This window comes from Sphaerodactylus townsendi, linkage group LG17 (genome assembly GCF_021028975.2).
Source record: "Sphaerodactylus townsendi isolate TG3544 linkage group LG17, MPM_Stown_v2.3, whole genome shotgun sequence".
Classification (NCBI taxonomy): domain Eukaryota; kingdom Metazoa; phylum Chordata; class Lepidosauria; order Squamata; family Sphaerodactylidae; genus Sphaerodactylus; species Sphaerodactylus townsendi.
The window spans coordinates 10,973,141-10,988,456 of NC_059441.1; the positions used below are offsets into that span (position 1 = coordinate 10,973,141).

Here is a 15,316-nt window from a genome sequence, read left to right on the forward strand (position 1 = left end):
TTTCAAAAGGCTGGTTTTATTTAGGAATGCATCAACCTGCCAGTTGTCGTAGGTTGTCTTTGTGACTCTTTCACCCAGTTTTATGGGTGTCGTTCCCGATTGGTTTGCTCATTTTCTAGCGTTTTGACATCCCTGATGCATTATTTATAGCCTGCTGACGCACGAAAGACATTTAACATTGCACTAATGTAATGGGGGAAACAATTGGCAGGAAGATACAGGACACATTCAAAGAAATGCAACATGCTTACCTCTGCCTGGGTGAAGTTCTTCAAGTCCTCTTCTTTGCTGCCCTTCAAGCTCTTGACCAACTTGCCGAATTTTGGGGGCCGTTCAATGATGTAGACTATGGACCGAGCCTCTGCTTCGTCATTGGCTGTGGCTTTCAAGTTCTGCCTTGTGATTGGCCACGAAGAACCTGGAAAGAAACGGTAAGCCGGAGACTTATGGGCAGTGGTGGGATCCAAAAATTTTAGTAACAGGTTCCCATGGTGGTGGGATTCAAACTGTGGCGTAGCGCCAATGGGGCTGGGCGGGGCACGACGGGGGCGTGGCCGGGCATCCCGGGGGTGGGGCATTCCTGGGCGGGGCTGTGGCAAGGATGCAGCCGCTGCGCCGGTCCTTGGGCGGGAAACGAATGCACGCAGCCGCAGGCTGCCACGCACGCCGGTGCACCTCCTGCTAGACTGCTTCCAGTTCTGCGCGCTACTGGTGAGAGGAGGGGCGTAACTAAGGCAAAAATCACGTGGCAAAATCACCGATTAGGAACCCCCTCTCGGCACACACAAATAATTAGTAACCCACTCTTGGGAACCTGTGGGAACCTGCTGGATCCCACCTCTGCTTATGGGGCCCCCACGAATGAATGACTTCCGAAACGCCTTCCTCTTATCAAAATTTTGCTCAGTTTTGCTTATCCTTGCTCAATTTTGCAAACTAAGGGCCGTGACTTCCTCGATTGACTCAATTGATCTGATTTTTGGGGTGACCTCTTCTCCTGTCCACTTTTCCTAGCATGGTTGTATTTTCCGGTGACTCTCGTCTTACCTGGACAAACGGTTAAATCTTGCTTGTTTTCCAAAGCGATGGTTGGCTTCCTGTGGGCGACCACGGCAAAGAAATGTCCGGGGGACATGTTCTCTCCATCCGACACATCGAAAGAAAACCCTCCCTCCGGGGCTCCTTGGAAAGAAGAAGAGCAGGAAATAAGGTCTACAGAGCGGGGACGATTCTGCCCAAATCCCCCCCTCCCTTCTGTCTTTTCTCCTACAACCAGAAGCTGGGATATTTCTGAGCCTTCACAGTATCCGGGTTGCCAGACTACGATCAGGGGTTTTGGAGTTCAAATTCTGACTGCCGAAGAACCTCGCTAGGTGTGGCATGGTGAAACCAAGATCGGGCAAACCCAGACTCAAATCACCACTCTGTCATGGAAGCTTTACAGGTGATCTGGGGCCGGTCATATACTCTCAGTCTACCTCACAGGGATGTTGTGGCAGGAAAATGTAAGAATGGAGAAAGGTACGAGCCACTTCGGGTCCCAACAAGGGAGGACAGCAGGGTAAAAACGAAGTAAATAAATAAAAGGAGAGGGCCTCGGGCCAGTTACTTTTTCCGAGTCTAGCCTACTTCACAGGGCAGTTGTATGCATCAAATGGAGGAGGGGAAAGAATGGTGTATGCTACCTGGTGCTTCAGAGAATGGGCAGGTTAAAATGGACTAATGTATAGAAGAATTGTCTGTCTGTCTGTCTGTCTGTCTGTCTGTCTGTCTGTCTGTCTGTCTGTCTGTCTGTCTGTCTGTCTGTCTGTCTGTCTGTCTGTCTGTCTGTCTGTCTAAGAACATAAGAACATAAGAACAAGCCAGCTGGATCAGACCAGAGTCCATCTAGTCCAGCTCTCTGCTACTCGCAGTGGCCCACCAGGTGCCTTTGGGAGCTCACATGCAGGATGTGAAAGCAATGGCCTTCTGTGGCTGTTGTTCCCGAGCACCTGGTCTGTTAAGGCATTTGCAATCTCAGATCAAAGAGGATCAAGATTGGTAGCCATAGTCTGTCTGTCTGTCTGTCTGTCTGTCTGTCTGTCTGTCTGTCTGTCTGTCTGTCTGTCTGTCTGTCTGTCTGTGATGTTGTGGATTTTCCGGGTCGTATGGCCATGTTTTTATTTTATTGGATTTTTATCCTCCCTCCCCCATGCAACCGAGCCATACAACCCAGAAAACCCACAACATCCTAGTGATTCCGGCCATGAAAACCTTTGACAATACATCATATATATATTTATATGCATCATCCTCTTTTCTAGGATAGCACTGTCTAAGGGTGACTCTAAGGGTGAATCTGTCCCTTTAACCTCAGGTTTCTCTCCTCTCGGCGCTCACCTTCATGTACAAATTGAACAAGTCGGCTGTTTATCTGAGACTGAGAGAACCGCAGGGCCCTGTTTTGGGGGGATGACTTTAGGACGACTTTCCCGTTGACCGGGGTCCTGATGGAATAGAATACTTCCTCCGGAGGGGTATCTTCATCTTCGCTTCTGAGGAGCTCGGAAGTAATTTCGGCTGTGCCGCCTTCGGGCATCTGAGAAGAAGGGCAGAGAAATGGCGGAGGAATGAATCAGTTATTTATAAACACAGAAGCAAGTGATAGACTACCTAGGGCTCCCAACATCCAGGTAGGGGCGAGAGAGGTCTGGAATTGCAGCTGATTCCCAGATGACAGACATCAGATTTCCTGGTGGAAATAGCTGCCTTCAGGGTGGGCCATGCAGTGTGTGTGTGGGGTGTGTGTGTGTCAAACTCTGACCCTCCAGATGTGCACAGATTATGATTCCCACCAGCCCCTGCCAGCATGGCCAAACCTCCAGAATTCCCAAACCCTAAAAAGAAGAACTGTGTCCAGTGGTCTGCAAAGAAGAAGAAGAAGAAGAAGAAGAAGAGTAGTTTTGGATTTATACCCCCCTTTCTCTCCTGTAAGGAGACTCAAAAGGGCTTACAAACTCCTTTTCCTCCCCCCCCCACAACAAACACCCTGTGAGGTGGGTGAGGCTGAGAGAGCTCCGAAGAACTGTGACTTGCCCAAGGTCACCCAGCTGGCAGGTGTTGGAGTGCACAAGCCAACCTGGTTCCCCAGATAAGCCTCCACAGCTCAAGCGGCAGAACGGGGAATCAAACCCGGTTCTCCGGATTAGAGTGCACCTGTTCTTAACACCACGCCCCACTGCTCATAGTAAAGCTTCTGGTTTCTCAGAAGGAAACCCTAAACTTCAGGGTTGCCAACTGAGTTGAGAAATTTCTGGAGGTTTGAGGGGCGGAGCCTCTGGAGGGCGGGATTTGAGGAGGGAAGAAACCTTAGTGGGATCGAATGCCCCTCCAAAGCCGCCATTTTGTCCCAGGGGAACTGACCTCTGTAGCTCAGTTCCAATTTCAGGAGGTCTCCAGGCAGTGGTGGGATCCAAAAATTTTAGCAACAGGTTCCCATGGTGGTGGGATTCAAACAGTGGCGTAGCGCCAGTGGGGCTGGGCGGGGCACGACGGGGGCATGGCCGGGCATTCCGGGGGCGGGGCATTAATAATTTCTCTGTTACTGTAAAAAACTCTTACTGTAAAAAAAAAAGTTCCTAATTTCCAGCTGGTATCTTTCTGTCCATAATTTAAACTCATTCTAGCAAGTCCTATCGTCTACTGCCAACAGAAACAACTACTTCTCCTCTAATTGACTGCCTGTCAAATACTTAATACTTTCAAATACTTAATTTTGTTTCTAGAAATCAAAAGGAGGATACTTTCCTTCAACAAGGAACTTTTACCATATTTCTAAAACATGTTTTTAAAACAGCCCAACAGGGAGAATTATCCCGTTTTCTACCTTCGCTAACCAGCCACACAGGAAACAACAGGACTTGATGATTTTTGGACCTAATGGGATTTCTAACGGAAAAGCAGACCCAATTAGTAACCCCCTCTCGGCACACACAAACAATTAGTCCCCCACTCTCGGGAACTGGCGAGAACCTGCTGGATCCCACCTCTGTGTCCAGGTCTCCCCTGCAGGTTGGCAACGTGACATAATGCCACCATCTCATCCCTGTGTGTGTGTGTGTGTGTGGGGGGGGGGGGAATAAAAATCCAGTCAAATAGAAAAGTTAACAGGAGACAGACTATGCTGAAGGGCCATTGTGTCTGGGTCTGGCCACTTTTGGCAACGGCTGCGGCGCTTGTGTTCAAACACGGCACGCCCAGGTCACACAGCCTGGCCCCAAACTGCAAACTTTGCTTGCAGCAAACATTGGAGATAATGTACTTGTGTTTTGGGACTCTGGTCAGGCCTGGCGGAGATTTCGGCATGTGTCTAAGCCAGGGGTCTGCAGCCTGCGGCTCTCCAGACGTCCATGGACTACAAATCCCACCAGCCCCTGCCAGCATGGCCAATTGAACCTCTAGAGAGCCGCAGGTTGCAGACCCCTAAGCAGAGGCAAATCTAGGGGAAATGTAGCCCGGTGCAAAATCTGAGTTTTCCGGCCCCCCATTCCCACTCTGCCCTTGTACAGGTGGTCGCCCTCCCCCACCACAACCAAAGAACGTTTTTTTGAACCAGGTCTTGAAGTCAGGGTATGGACCTGGGGAGAAGGAGGAGGGGTGTGGGGGCGATTTCCCACCCCCACGTGACTAAATGGCTGGGAACGTTTAACCCCATATGTCCTCCTGGGCAGTATGCCGCTGTGTCTAGGAGCAGCAGTGGCGTAGGAGGTTAAGAGCTCGTGTATCTAATCTGGAGGAACCGGGTTTGATTCCCAGCTCTGCCGCCTGAGCTGTGGAGGCTTATCTGGGGAATTCAGATTAGCCTGTGCACTCCCACACACGCCAGCTGGGTGACCTTGGGCTAGTCACAGCTTCTCGGAGCTCTTTCAGCCCCACCCACCTCACAGGGTGTTTGTTGTGGGGGGGGGAGGGCAAGGAGGTTGTCAGCCCCTTTGAGTCTCCTGCAGGAGAGAAAGGGGGGATATAAATCCAAACTCCTCCTCCTCCTCCTCCTCCTCCTCCTCCTCCTCCTCCTTCTTCTTCTTAAGACGTCTTGGGTGTCCAATTAGCATTCCTGTATCACGGGGATTCACCCACCTATTCTATCTTATGGCACCTTTGGCATTCCGACAACAGAAAGAACAAACGTGCTTCGGAAACCAGCTTATTTCAGTGGTGCATATTACCAAGAAAGAGGCAGATACTTTCACAAACAAACCACAACTATTATTGTAAGCGGCAAGGCAGGATATCAAAGTATTGCTGAAAGTATTGTCGAAGGCTTTCACGGCCGGAATCACTGGGGTGCTGTGTGGTTTCCAGGCTGTACGGCTGTGTTCTAGCAGCATTCTCTCCTGACGTTTCGCCTGCATCTGTGGCTGGCGTCTTCAGAGGATCTGGTAGTAGGAATGGAAAGCAAGTGGAGTATATATACTGTGAGGTCAAAAAGGAGGCCCTCTGAATAGAGTAGCCTGGCATGTGAGTCACAAAGAAGTCTGTAGCCTGGGAGTAACAGTGAAGATAGCAAGGTCAATAGGTGAATGGATCTGAATAGAAGTATCCTGGTCTTTGTTTCCTTTGATTGCTATTGTCTATAGTTGTCCTGTGTTTGTGTAGACAATAGCAACCAAAGGAAACAAAGACCAGGATACTTCTATTCAGATGCATTCACCTATTGACCTTGCTATCTTCATTGTTACTCCCAGGCTACAGACTTCTTTGTGACTCACATACCAGGCTACTCTATTCAGAGGGCCTCACCCTTTTGACCTCACAGTATATATACTCCACTTGCTTTCCATTCCTACTGTCAGATCCTCCGAAGATGCCAGCCACAGGTGCAGGCGAAACGTCAGGAGAGAATGCTGCTAGAACACAGCCATACAGCCCGGAAACCAGACAGCACACCCTATTGCTGAAAGCTCTGAGCCGGCTGACCAAATCTTCAGCCTCGTCAGTCTCTCACGGTCCTCAGCATTATCTCTGGCTGATCATATTTCCAGGGCAAACAAACGACATGTCCGGCCCAGGCCAGCTCGCCCTCTTCCTCTTTCTTCACCTTTTGCAGACCGGGGGGGGGGGGGGGTAAAGCCCCGAGGAAACAGAAGACAGCCTGCCGAAGTGACGAGACTCTCTCGTTTGTGCACGTTTTCCTCCTAGGGAGTCTCCGGGCCAGGGAGTGCTGCTCACGTCCGCAAGACCTGGAATTCGTCTATTGAAGAGCTTCGTGGGTTTCTCGGGTGGTCTGATCTTGCTCTTCCCCGCTTTTGCCTCAGAGGCCGTGGCTCCCTAAGTGGAGCACACAGGGGGAGTCACGTGGAAATATCTTGTGTGGCTCAGGGACGCTCTGTTTTTTCTAGGACCGGTTGGGAAGCAATTCAGGTCCTCTTCAGGGCATCTCTGAGACCACATTTCTCTCTAGTACATGGCAGCTTCATGTGTTCAGGCGCATGAATTCACTTGCTCAAGTGCTCTTTAAAGCAATAAATTATACAATGCTGCGAAAGATACAGAGGCTGGCCCTTTGCTGTGGAAGAATGGCATTAGAAGAAGAAGAGTTTGGGTGTATATCCCCCCCTTTCTCTCCTGTAAGGAGACTCAAAGGGGCTGACAATCTCCTTTCCCTTCCCCACTCACAACAAACACCCTGTGAGGTGGGTGGGGCTGAGAGAGCTCTGAAGAACTGTGACTAGCCGAAGGTCACCCAGCCGGCATGTGTTGGAATGCACAAGCTAATCTGGTTCCCCAGATCAGCCTCCACAGCTCAGGTGGAGGAACGGAGAATCAAACCCGGTTCTCCAGATTAGGTCGTACCTGCTCTTACCCACGACACCACGCAGAAGGCCACGCTGGGTTTACCAGCACCCCCATGTTTAATAAATTCATTGCTTTTGTTCCATAGTGCCTTTCAGCTGTTGCAAGAAACGTGGGGGGGGGCATACTGACTCTCCCCTAAATCAGGGCTGCCAACCTCCAGGGAGGGCCTGGAGATGTCCAGGAATTGCAACTGATCTTCAGACTAGAGAGATCAGTTCTCTTAAAGAAAATGGCTGCTTTGGAGTAAGGCTCAGTGGCCTTTAACCCCTCTGAGAGCCCGCCCCTCCCCACACCCTTGAGAACCATAGTGGTTAAGAGCGGTGGACTCTAATCTGGAGAACTGAGTTTGATTTCCCGCTCCTCCACATGAAGCCTGCTGGGTGACCTTGGGCTAGTCACAGTTCTTGGGAACTCTCTCAGCCCCACCTACCTCACAAGGTGCCTGTTGCGGGGAGAGGAAGGGAAAGGAGCTTGTAAACCACTTTGAGTCTCCTTACAGGAGAAAAAGGGGGGGATATAAATCCAAACTCCTCCTCCTCCACCTTTTCTTGCTCCTCCTCCTTTCCAGGCTCCTCCCTCAAAGCCCCCAGGAAGTTCTCAACCTGGAGTTGGCGACCTACCCGAAACAGATGTGTTTTCTCTGACGCTGCAAAAGAAACACGCGCCTCCTGGCCCTGGAAGGACTCCTGGGCCGTCACGAGACCTTGAAACCAGAACCCTGGCTTGACCGCGGTCCCGTCCAGCGTTTGCTAAACAATGAGCTCATGTGTTTTGAGAACATCTGCCCGGTTAGTCACTTCGGAGACGTTCTCCCTTCTCCGTGTCTTTTTCACATCCCCCCCCCCTTTTGGTTCTCTGCAGCTCCCAAAGCAACAGTCCGCGTCGCTTTCGCCTGGACCCTCCAAAACAGGGGTCTTCAAACTATGGCCCTCCAGATGTTCATGGACTACAGTTCCCATCAGCCCCTGCCAGCATGGCCGAGTGGCAGGGCTCGTGGGAATTGTAGTCTATGAACATCTGGAGGGCCATAGTTTGAAGACCCCTGCTCCAAAACAACAGCCCCATTTCCCACCCTGACCACCACGTCACCTTGCCCTACAACTTGCAGAAATATCTTCAGATTTGAAGAAGGAGGAGGAGGAGGAGGAGGAGGAGAAGGAGGAGGAGGAGGAGAAGAAGAAGCTTGGATTTATATCCCCCCCTTTCTCTCCCGCAGGAGACTCAAAGGGGCTTACAATCTCCTTGCCCTTCCCCCCTCACAACAAACACCCTGTGAGGGAGGTGGGGCTGAGAGAGCTCCAAGAAGCCGTGACTAGCCCAAGGTCACCCAGCTGGCGTGTGTGGGAGTGCACAGGCTAATCTGAATTCCCCAGATCAGCCTCCACAGCTCAGGCGGCAGAGTGGGGAATCAAACCCGGTTCCTCCAGATTAGATACACAAGCTCTTAACCTCCTACACCACTGCGTAGAAGAAGAAGAGGAGGAGGAGGAGGAGGAGGAGGAGGAGGAGGAGGAGAGGAGTTTGGATTTATAGCCCACCTTTCTCTCCTGTAAGGACACTCAAGGTGGCTTACAAGCTCCTTTCCCTTCCACTCCCCACAACAGACACCTTGCGAGGCAGGTGGGGCTGAGAGCTTTCAGAGAGAACTGTGACTAGCCCATGGTCACCCAGCAGGAATGTAGGAGTGCAGAAACACACCTGGTTCACCAGATAAGCCTCCGCCACTCAGGTGGAGGAGTGGGGAATCAAACCCGGTTCTCCAGATTAGAATCCACCAGCTCTTAACCACCACACCACGCTGGCTGGAAAAGCACGCTCGAGCATCACGCGCACGCCGAGAGTGGTGGGGCACGCCGTCCCCTCCGCAGCAATAGTTTTATTTTCTCGTGCCCCGAAAGGCAACGCCCCGTGACAGACTGGACTATAATGCATCTCCAGGGACGGGACCTTACAGAGGTTGTTGTACACCGCCCAGAGCCCCTTGGGGATCAAATATAATAAATAATAATAAAGTATGATATAATAGAGCCCATCAATGAAGCAAGCATTTTTTCCAACTGTCCTCTGCAGTCTGGTTGGAATACTTGGATATCGAGAGAAAGACAACCCTAGATCTGGTGAGTATGCATGATTTTAAGGAATTACTGAGAGGGCTGACGGAAGGGTGGTTCTGGGGACACAAAAGTCCCCATCTTGGCCCCCTTGTGAAGACGTTTCTCAGCCATTACATAAAGAGGCTTCAGTCTGTCTAATGGTCTATCCTTGAGACGGTGGAGTGAGGCGATGCTGCCCTCCCGTGGCCGACCTGTGGCATTGCAAAACAAGATGGGAAAACATTTCAATGCATTGTCGAAGGCTTTCACGGCCGGATTCAACTGGTTCTGGTGGGTTTTCTGGGCTGTGTGGCCATGGTCTGGTGGATCTTGTTCCTAACGTTTCACCTGCATCTGTGGCTGGCATCTTCAGAGGTGTATCACAGAGGGAAATCTGTTACACACTGTGTCCTCTGTGATACACCTCTGAAGATGCCAGCCACAGATGCAGGCGAAACGTTAGGAACAAGATCCACCAGACCACGGCCACGCAGCCCGGAAAACCCACCACAACCAACCTTGCTTGGGTTTTGCAAGCTGAGAACTGTGGCTTCCTTTATAACAGGGGTGTCCAACTCTGGCTGTCCAGATGTTCATGGAGTTTGATAGGAGCAGCAGTGGTGTAGGAGGTTAAGAGCTCATGTGTCTAATCTGGAGGAACCGGGTTTGATTCCCAGCTCTGCCGCCTGAGCTGTGGAGGCTTATCTGGGGAATTCAGATTAGCCTGTACACTCCCACACACGCCAGCTGGGTGACCTTGGGCTAGTCACAGTTCTTCTGAGCTCTCTCAGCCCCACCTACCTCACAGGGTATTTGTTGTGAGGGGGGAAGGGCAAGGAGATTGTCAGCCCCTTTGAGACTCCTGTGGGAGAGAAAGGGGGGATATAAATCCAAACTCCTCCTCCTCCTCCTCCTCCTCCTCCTCCTCCTCCTCCTCCTCCTCCTCCTCCTTGGGGGGTGGGGGGGGGGGGGGGTGGGGGGGGGGGGGGGTGGGGGGGGGGGGGGGTGGGGGGGGGGGGGGGTGGGGGGGGGGGGGGGTGGGGGGGGGGGGGGGTGGGGGGGGGGGGGGGTGGGGGGGGGGGGGGGTGGGGGGGGGGGGGGGTGGGGGGGGGGGGGGGTGGGGGGGGGGGGGGGTGGGGGGGGGGGGGGGTGGGGGGGGGGGGGGGTGGGGGGGGGGGGGGGTGGGGGGGGGGGGGGGTGGGGGGGGGGGGGGGTGGGGGGGGGGGGGGGTGGGGGGGGGGGGGGGTGGGGGGGGGGGGGGGTGGGGGGGGGGGGGGGTGGGGGGGGGGGGGGGTGGGGGGGGGGGGGGGTGGGGGGGGGGGGGGGTGGGGGGGGGGGGGGGTGGGGGGGGGGGGGGGTGGGGGGGGGGGGGGGTGGGGGGGGGGGGGGGTGGGGGGGGGGGGGGGTGGGGGGGGGGGGGGGTGGGGGGGGGGGGGGGTGGGGGGGGGGGGGGGTGGGGGGGGGGGGGGGTGGGGGGGGGGGGGGGTGGGGGGGGGGGGGGGTGGGGGGGGGGGGGGGTGGGGGGGGGGGGGGGTGGGGGGGGGGGGGGGTGGGGGGGGGGGGGGGTGGGGGGGGGGGGGGGTGGGGGGGGGGGGGGGTGGGGGGGGGGGGGGGTGGGGGGGGGGGGGGGTGGGGGGGGGGGGGGGTGGGGGGGGGGGGGGGTGGGGGGGGGGGGGGGTGGGGGGGGGGGGGGGTGGGGGGGGGGGGGGGTGGGGGGGGGGGGGGGTGGGGGGGGGGGGGGGTGGGGGGGGGGGGGGGTGGGGGGGGGGGGGGGTGGGGGGGGGGGGGGGTGGGGGGGGGGGGGGGTGGGGGGGGGGGGGGGTGGGGGGGGGGGGGGGTGGGGGGGGGGGGGGGTGGGGGGGGGGGGGGGTGGGGGGGGGGGGGGGTGGGGGGGGGGGGGGGTGGGGGGGGGGGGGGGTGGGGGGGGGGGGGGGTGGGGGGGGGGGGGGGTGGGGGGGGGGGGGGGTGGGGGGGGGGGGGGGTGGGGGGGGGGGGGGGTGGGGGGGGGGGGGGGTGGGGGGGGGGGGGGGTGGGGGGGGGGGGGGGTGGGGGGGGGGGGGGGTGGGGGGGGGGGGGGGTGGGGGGGGGGGGGGGTGGGGGGGGGGGGGGGTGGGGGGGGGGGGGGGTGGGGGGGGGGGGGGGTGGGGGGGGGGGGGGGTGGGGGGGGGGGGGGGTGGGGGGGGGGGGGGGTGGGGGGGGGGGGGGGTGGGGGGGGGGGGGGGTGGGGGGGGGGGGGGGTGGGGGGGGGGGGGGGTGGGGGGGGGGGGGGGTGGGGGGGGGGGGGGGTGGGGGGGGGGGGGGGTGGGGGGGGGGGGGGGTGGGGGGGGGGGGGGGTGGGGGGGGGGGGGGGTGGGGGGGGGGGGGGGTGGGGGGGGGGGGGGGTGGGGGGGGGGGGGGGTGGGGGGGGGGGGGGGTGGGGGGGGGGGGGGGTGGGGGGGGGGGGGGGTGGGGGGGGGGGGGGGTGGGGGGGGGGGGGGGTGGGGGGGGGGGGGGGTGGGGGGGGGGGGGGGTGGGGGGGGGGGGGGGTGGGGGGGGGGGGGGGTGGGGGGGGGGGGGGGTGGGGGGGGGGGGGGGTGGGGGGGGGGGGGGGTGGGGGGGGGGGGGGGTGGGGGGGGGGGGGGGTGGGGGGGGGGGGGGGTGGGGGGGGGGGGGGGTGGGGGGGGGGGGGGGTGGGGGGGGGGGGGGGTGGGGGGGGGGGGGGGTGGGGGGGGGGGGGGGTGGGGGGGGGGGGGGGTGGGGGGGGGGGGGGGTGGGGGGGGGGGGGGGTGGGGGGGGGGGGGGGTGGGGGGGGGGGGGGGTGGGGGGGGGGGGGGGTGGGGGGGGGGGGGGGTGGGGGGGGGGGGGGGTGGGGGGGGGGGGGGGTGGGGGGGGGGGGGGGTGGGGGGGGGGGGGGGTGGGGGGGGGGGGGGGTGGGGGGGGGGGGGGGTGGGGGGGGGGGGGGGTGGGGGGGGGGGGGGGTGGGGGGGGGGGGGGGTGGGGGGGGGGGGGGGTGGGGGGGGGGGGGGGTGGGGGGGGGGGGGGGTGGGGGGGGGGGGGGGTGGGGGGGGGGGGGGGTGGGGGGGGGGGGGGGTGGGGGGGGGGGGGGGTGGGGGGGGGGGGGGGTGGGGGGGGGGGGGGGTGGGGGGGGGGGGGGGTGGGGGGGGGGGGGGGTGGGGGGGGGGGGGGGTGGGGGGGGGGGGGGGTGGGGGGGGGGGGGGGTGGGGGGGGGGGGGGGTGGGGGGGGGGGGGGGTGGGGGGGGGGGGGGGTGGGGGGGGGGGGGGGTGGGGGGGGGGGGGGGTGGGGGGGGGGGGGGGTGGGGGGGGGGGGGGGTGGGGGGGGGGGGGGGTGGGGGGGGGGGGGGGTGGGGGGGGGGGGGGGTGGGGGGGGGGGGGGGTGGGGGGGGGGGGGGGTGGGGGGGGGGGGGGGTGGGGGGGGGGGGGGGTGGGGGGGGGGGGGGGTGGGGGGGGGGGGGGGTGGGGGGGGGGGGGGGTGGGGGGGGGGGGGGGTGGGGGGGGGGGGGGGTGGGGGGGGGGGGGGGTGGGGGGGGGGGGGGGTGGGGGGGGGGGGGGGTGGGGGGGGGGGGGGGTGGGGGGGGGGGGGGGTGGGGGGGGGGGGGGGTGGGGGGGGGGGGGGGTGGGGGGGGGGGGGGGTGGGGGGGGGGGGGGGTGGGGGGGGGGGGGGGTGGGGGGGGGGGGGGGTGGGGGGGGGGGGGGGTGGGGGGGGGGGGGGGTGGGGGGGGGGGGGGGTGGGGGGGGGGGGGGGTGGGGGGGGGGGGGGGTGGGGGGGGGGGGGGGTGGGGGGGGGGGGGGGTGGGGGGGGGGGGGGGTGGGGGGGGGGGGGGGTGGGGGGGGGGGGGGGTGGGGGGGGGGGGGGGTGGGGGGGGGGGGGGGTGGGGGGGGGGGGGGGTGGGGGGGGGGGGGGGTGGGGGGGGGGGGGGGTGGGGGGGGGGGGGGGTGGGGGGGGGGGGGGGTGGGGGGGGGGGGGGGTGGGGGGGGGGGGGGGTGGGGGGGGGGGGGGGTGGGGGGGGGGGGGGGTGGGGGGGGGGGGGGGTGGGGGGGGGGGGGGGTGGGGGGGGGGGGGGGTGGGGGGGGGGGGGGGTGGGGGGGGGGGGGGGTGGGGGGGGGGGGGGGTGGGGGGGGGGGGGGGTGGGGGGGGGGGGGGGTGGGGGGGGGGGGGGGTGGGGGGGGGGGGGGGTGGGGGGGGGGGGGGGTGGGGGGGGGGGGGGGTGGGGGGGGGGGGGGGTGGGGGGGGGGGGGGGTGGGGGGGGGGGGGGGTGGGGGGGGGGGGGGGTGGGGGGGGGGGGGGGTGGGGGGGGGGGGGGGTGGGGGGGGGGGGGGGTGGGGGGGGGGGGGGGTGGGGGGGGGGGGGGGTGGGGGGGGGGGGGGGTGGGGGGGGGGGGGGGTGGGGGGGGGGGGGGGTGGGGGGGGGGGGGGGTGGGGGGGGGGGGGGGTGGGGGGGGGGGGGGGTGGGGGGGGGGGGGGGTGGGGGGGGGGGGGGGTGGGGGGGGGGGGGGGTGGGGGGGGGGGGGGGTGGGGGGGGGGGGGGGTGGGGGGGGGGGGGGGTGGGGGGGGGGGGGGGTGGGGGGGGGGGGGGGTGGGGGGGGGGGGGGGTGGGGGGGGGGGGGGGTGGGGGGGGGGGGGGGTGGGGGGGGGGGGGGGTGGGGGGGGGGGGGGGTGGGGGGGGGGGGGGGTGGGGGGGGGGGGGGGTGGGGGGGGGGGGGGGTGGGGGGGGGGGGGGGTGGGGGGGGGGGGGGGTGGGGGGGGGGGGGGGTGGGGGGGGGGGGGGGTGGGGGGGGGGGGGGGTGGGGGGGGGGGGGGGTGGGGGGGGGGGGGGGTGGGGGGGGGGGGGGGTGGGGGGGGGGGGGGGTGGGGGGGGGGGGGGGTGGGGGGGGGGGGGGGTGGGGGGGGGGGGGGGTGGGGGGGGGGGGGGGTGGGGGGGGGGGGGGGTGGGGGGGGGGGGGGGTGGGGGGGGGGGGGGGTGGGGGGGGGGGGGGGTGGGGGGGGGGGGGGGTGGGGGGGGGGGGGGGTGGGGGGGGGGGGGGGTGGGGGGGGGGGGGGGTGGGGGGGGGGGGGGGTGGGGGGGGGGGGGGGTGGGGGGGGGGGGGGGTGGGGGGGGGGGGGGGTGGGGGGGGGGGGGGGTGGGGGGGGGGGGGGGTGGGGGGGGGGGGGGGTGGGGGGGGGGGGGGGTGGGGGGGGGGGGGGGTGGGGGGGGGGGGGGGTGGGGGGGGGGGGGGGTGGGGGGGGGGGGGGGTGGGGGGGGGGGGGGGTGGGGGGGGGGGGGGGTGGGGGGGGGGGGGGGTGGGGGGGGGGGGGGGTGGGGGGGGGGGGGGGTGGGGGGGGGGGGGGGTGGGGGGGGGGGGGGGTGGGGGGGGGGGGGGGTGGGGGGGGGGGGGGGTGGGGGGGGGGGGGGGTGGGGGGGGGGGGGGGTGGGGGGGGGGGGGGGTGGGGGGGGGGGGGGGTGGGGGGGGGGGGGGGTGGGGGGGGGGGGGGGTGGGGGGGGGGGGGGGTGGGGGGGGGGGGGGGTGGGGGGGGGGGGGGGTGGGGGGGGGGGGGGGTGGGGGGGGGGGGGGGTGGGGGGGGGGGGGGGTGGGGGGGGGGGGGGGTGGGGGGGGGGGGGGGTGGGGGGGGGGGGGGGTGGGGGGGGGGGGGGGTGGGGGGGGGGGGGGGTGGGGGGGGGGGGGGGTGGGGGGGGGGGGGGGTGGGGGGGGGGGGGGGTGGGGGGGGGGGGGGGTGGGGGGGGGGGGGGGTGGGGGGGGGGGGGGGTGGGGGGGGGGGGGGGTGGGGGGGGGGGGGGGTGGGGGGGGGGGGGGGTGGGGGGGGGGGGGGGGGGGGGGGAGCGGGGGTGGGGTGGGGTTTGGGTGGGAAGGGGGGGGGGGGGGGGGGGAGGGGGGGGTGGGGGGGGGGTGGGGGGAGAAGAGGGGGGGGGTGGGGGGGGGGGGGGACGAGGGGGGGGGGGGAGGGGGGGGGGGGGGGGGTGGCCACTTTTTTCAGCCTGAAAAAGTACTAGAAAAAGAAAAGGAACTAAGGCAAATATGGGAAAGGGGCAGGGGGGCGCCGTGGGGGGCTGCACAGGGGGTGGGGGTCGTAAGGGAAAGGGGGAGGGGCCGGGGAGATTTTCGACCACCCCAGGTGTGTGCCTGGTGTGTGACGCACACACACCCTGCCCCCTTGCCCCTCCGCCACTGATTCAGATCTCTACTCATTCAAAAATATGTTTCTATTTCTCACTCTCTCCTGCTTCAACCAACCTCACAGGGTTGTTGTGAGTATGAAATGGAGGAGGGGAGAGGCACATCTGGGTACCTTGTAGAAAGGGCAGGATTTCAAAAATGATAATCGAAAGGAAGAGTGTAAAACTTCAGTTTCGATTGAGCAGATTGCTGTCTCGTTATCCTTCTCATTCTCATTTC

At 65.0% G+C, this 15,316-nt stretch overlaps 2 protein-coding genes across 2 annotated transcripts in view; one reads left to right on the forward strand and one right to left on the reverse strand.

The window, feature by feature from the left end:
- LOC125446172 (chondroitin sulfate proteoglycan 4-like) overlaps positions 1 to 6,888 on the reverse strand; it is an 11,994-nt gene extending 5,106 nt beyond the window's left edge. Inside the window, exons 1-5 of the mRNA XM_048519725.1 lie at positions 6,877 to 6,888; positions 6,208 to 6,306; positions 2,380 to 2,578; positions 1,048 to 1,182; positions 252 to 418 (exon numbers count right to left, since the gene is read on the reverse strand). Of these exons, the coding sequence (XP_048375682.1) occupies positions 252 to 418; positions 1,048 to 1,182; positions 2,380 to 2,578; positions 6,208 to 6,306; positions 6,877 to 6,888 (612 nt within the window). The remainder of the gene's footprint in view (positions 1 to 251; positions 419 to 1,047; positions 1,183 to 2,379; positions 2,579 to 6,207; positions 6,307 to 6,876) is intronic.
- Positions 6,889 to 7,063: 175 nt separating this feature from the next.
- CSPG4 (chondroitin sulfate proteoglycan 4) overlaps positions 7,064 to 15,316 on the forward strand; it is a 32,710-nt gene continuing 24,457 nt past the window's right edge. The window contains exons 1-2 of the mRNA XM_048519726.1: positions 7,064 to 7,077; positions 7,490 to 7,622. Coding sequence (XP_048375683.1) covers positions 7,064 to 7,077; positions 7,490 to 7,622 — 147 coding nt within the window. The remainder of the gene's footprint in view (positions 7,078 to 7,489; positions 7,623 to 15,316) is intronic.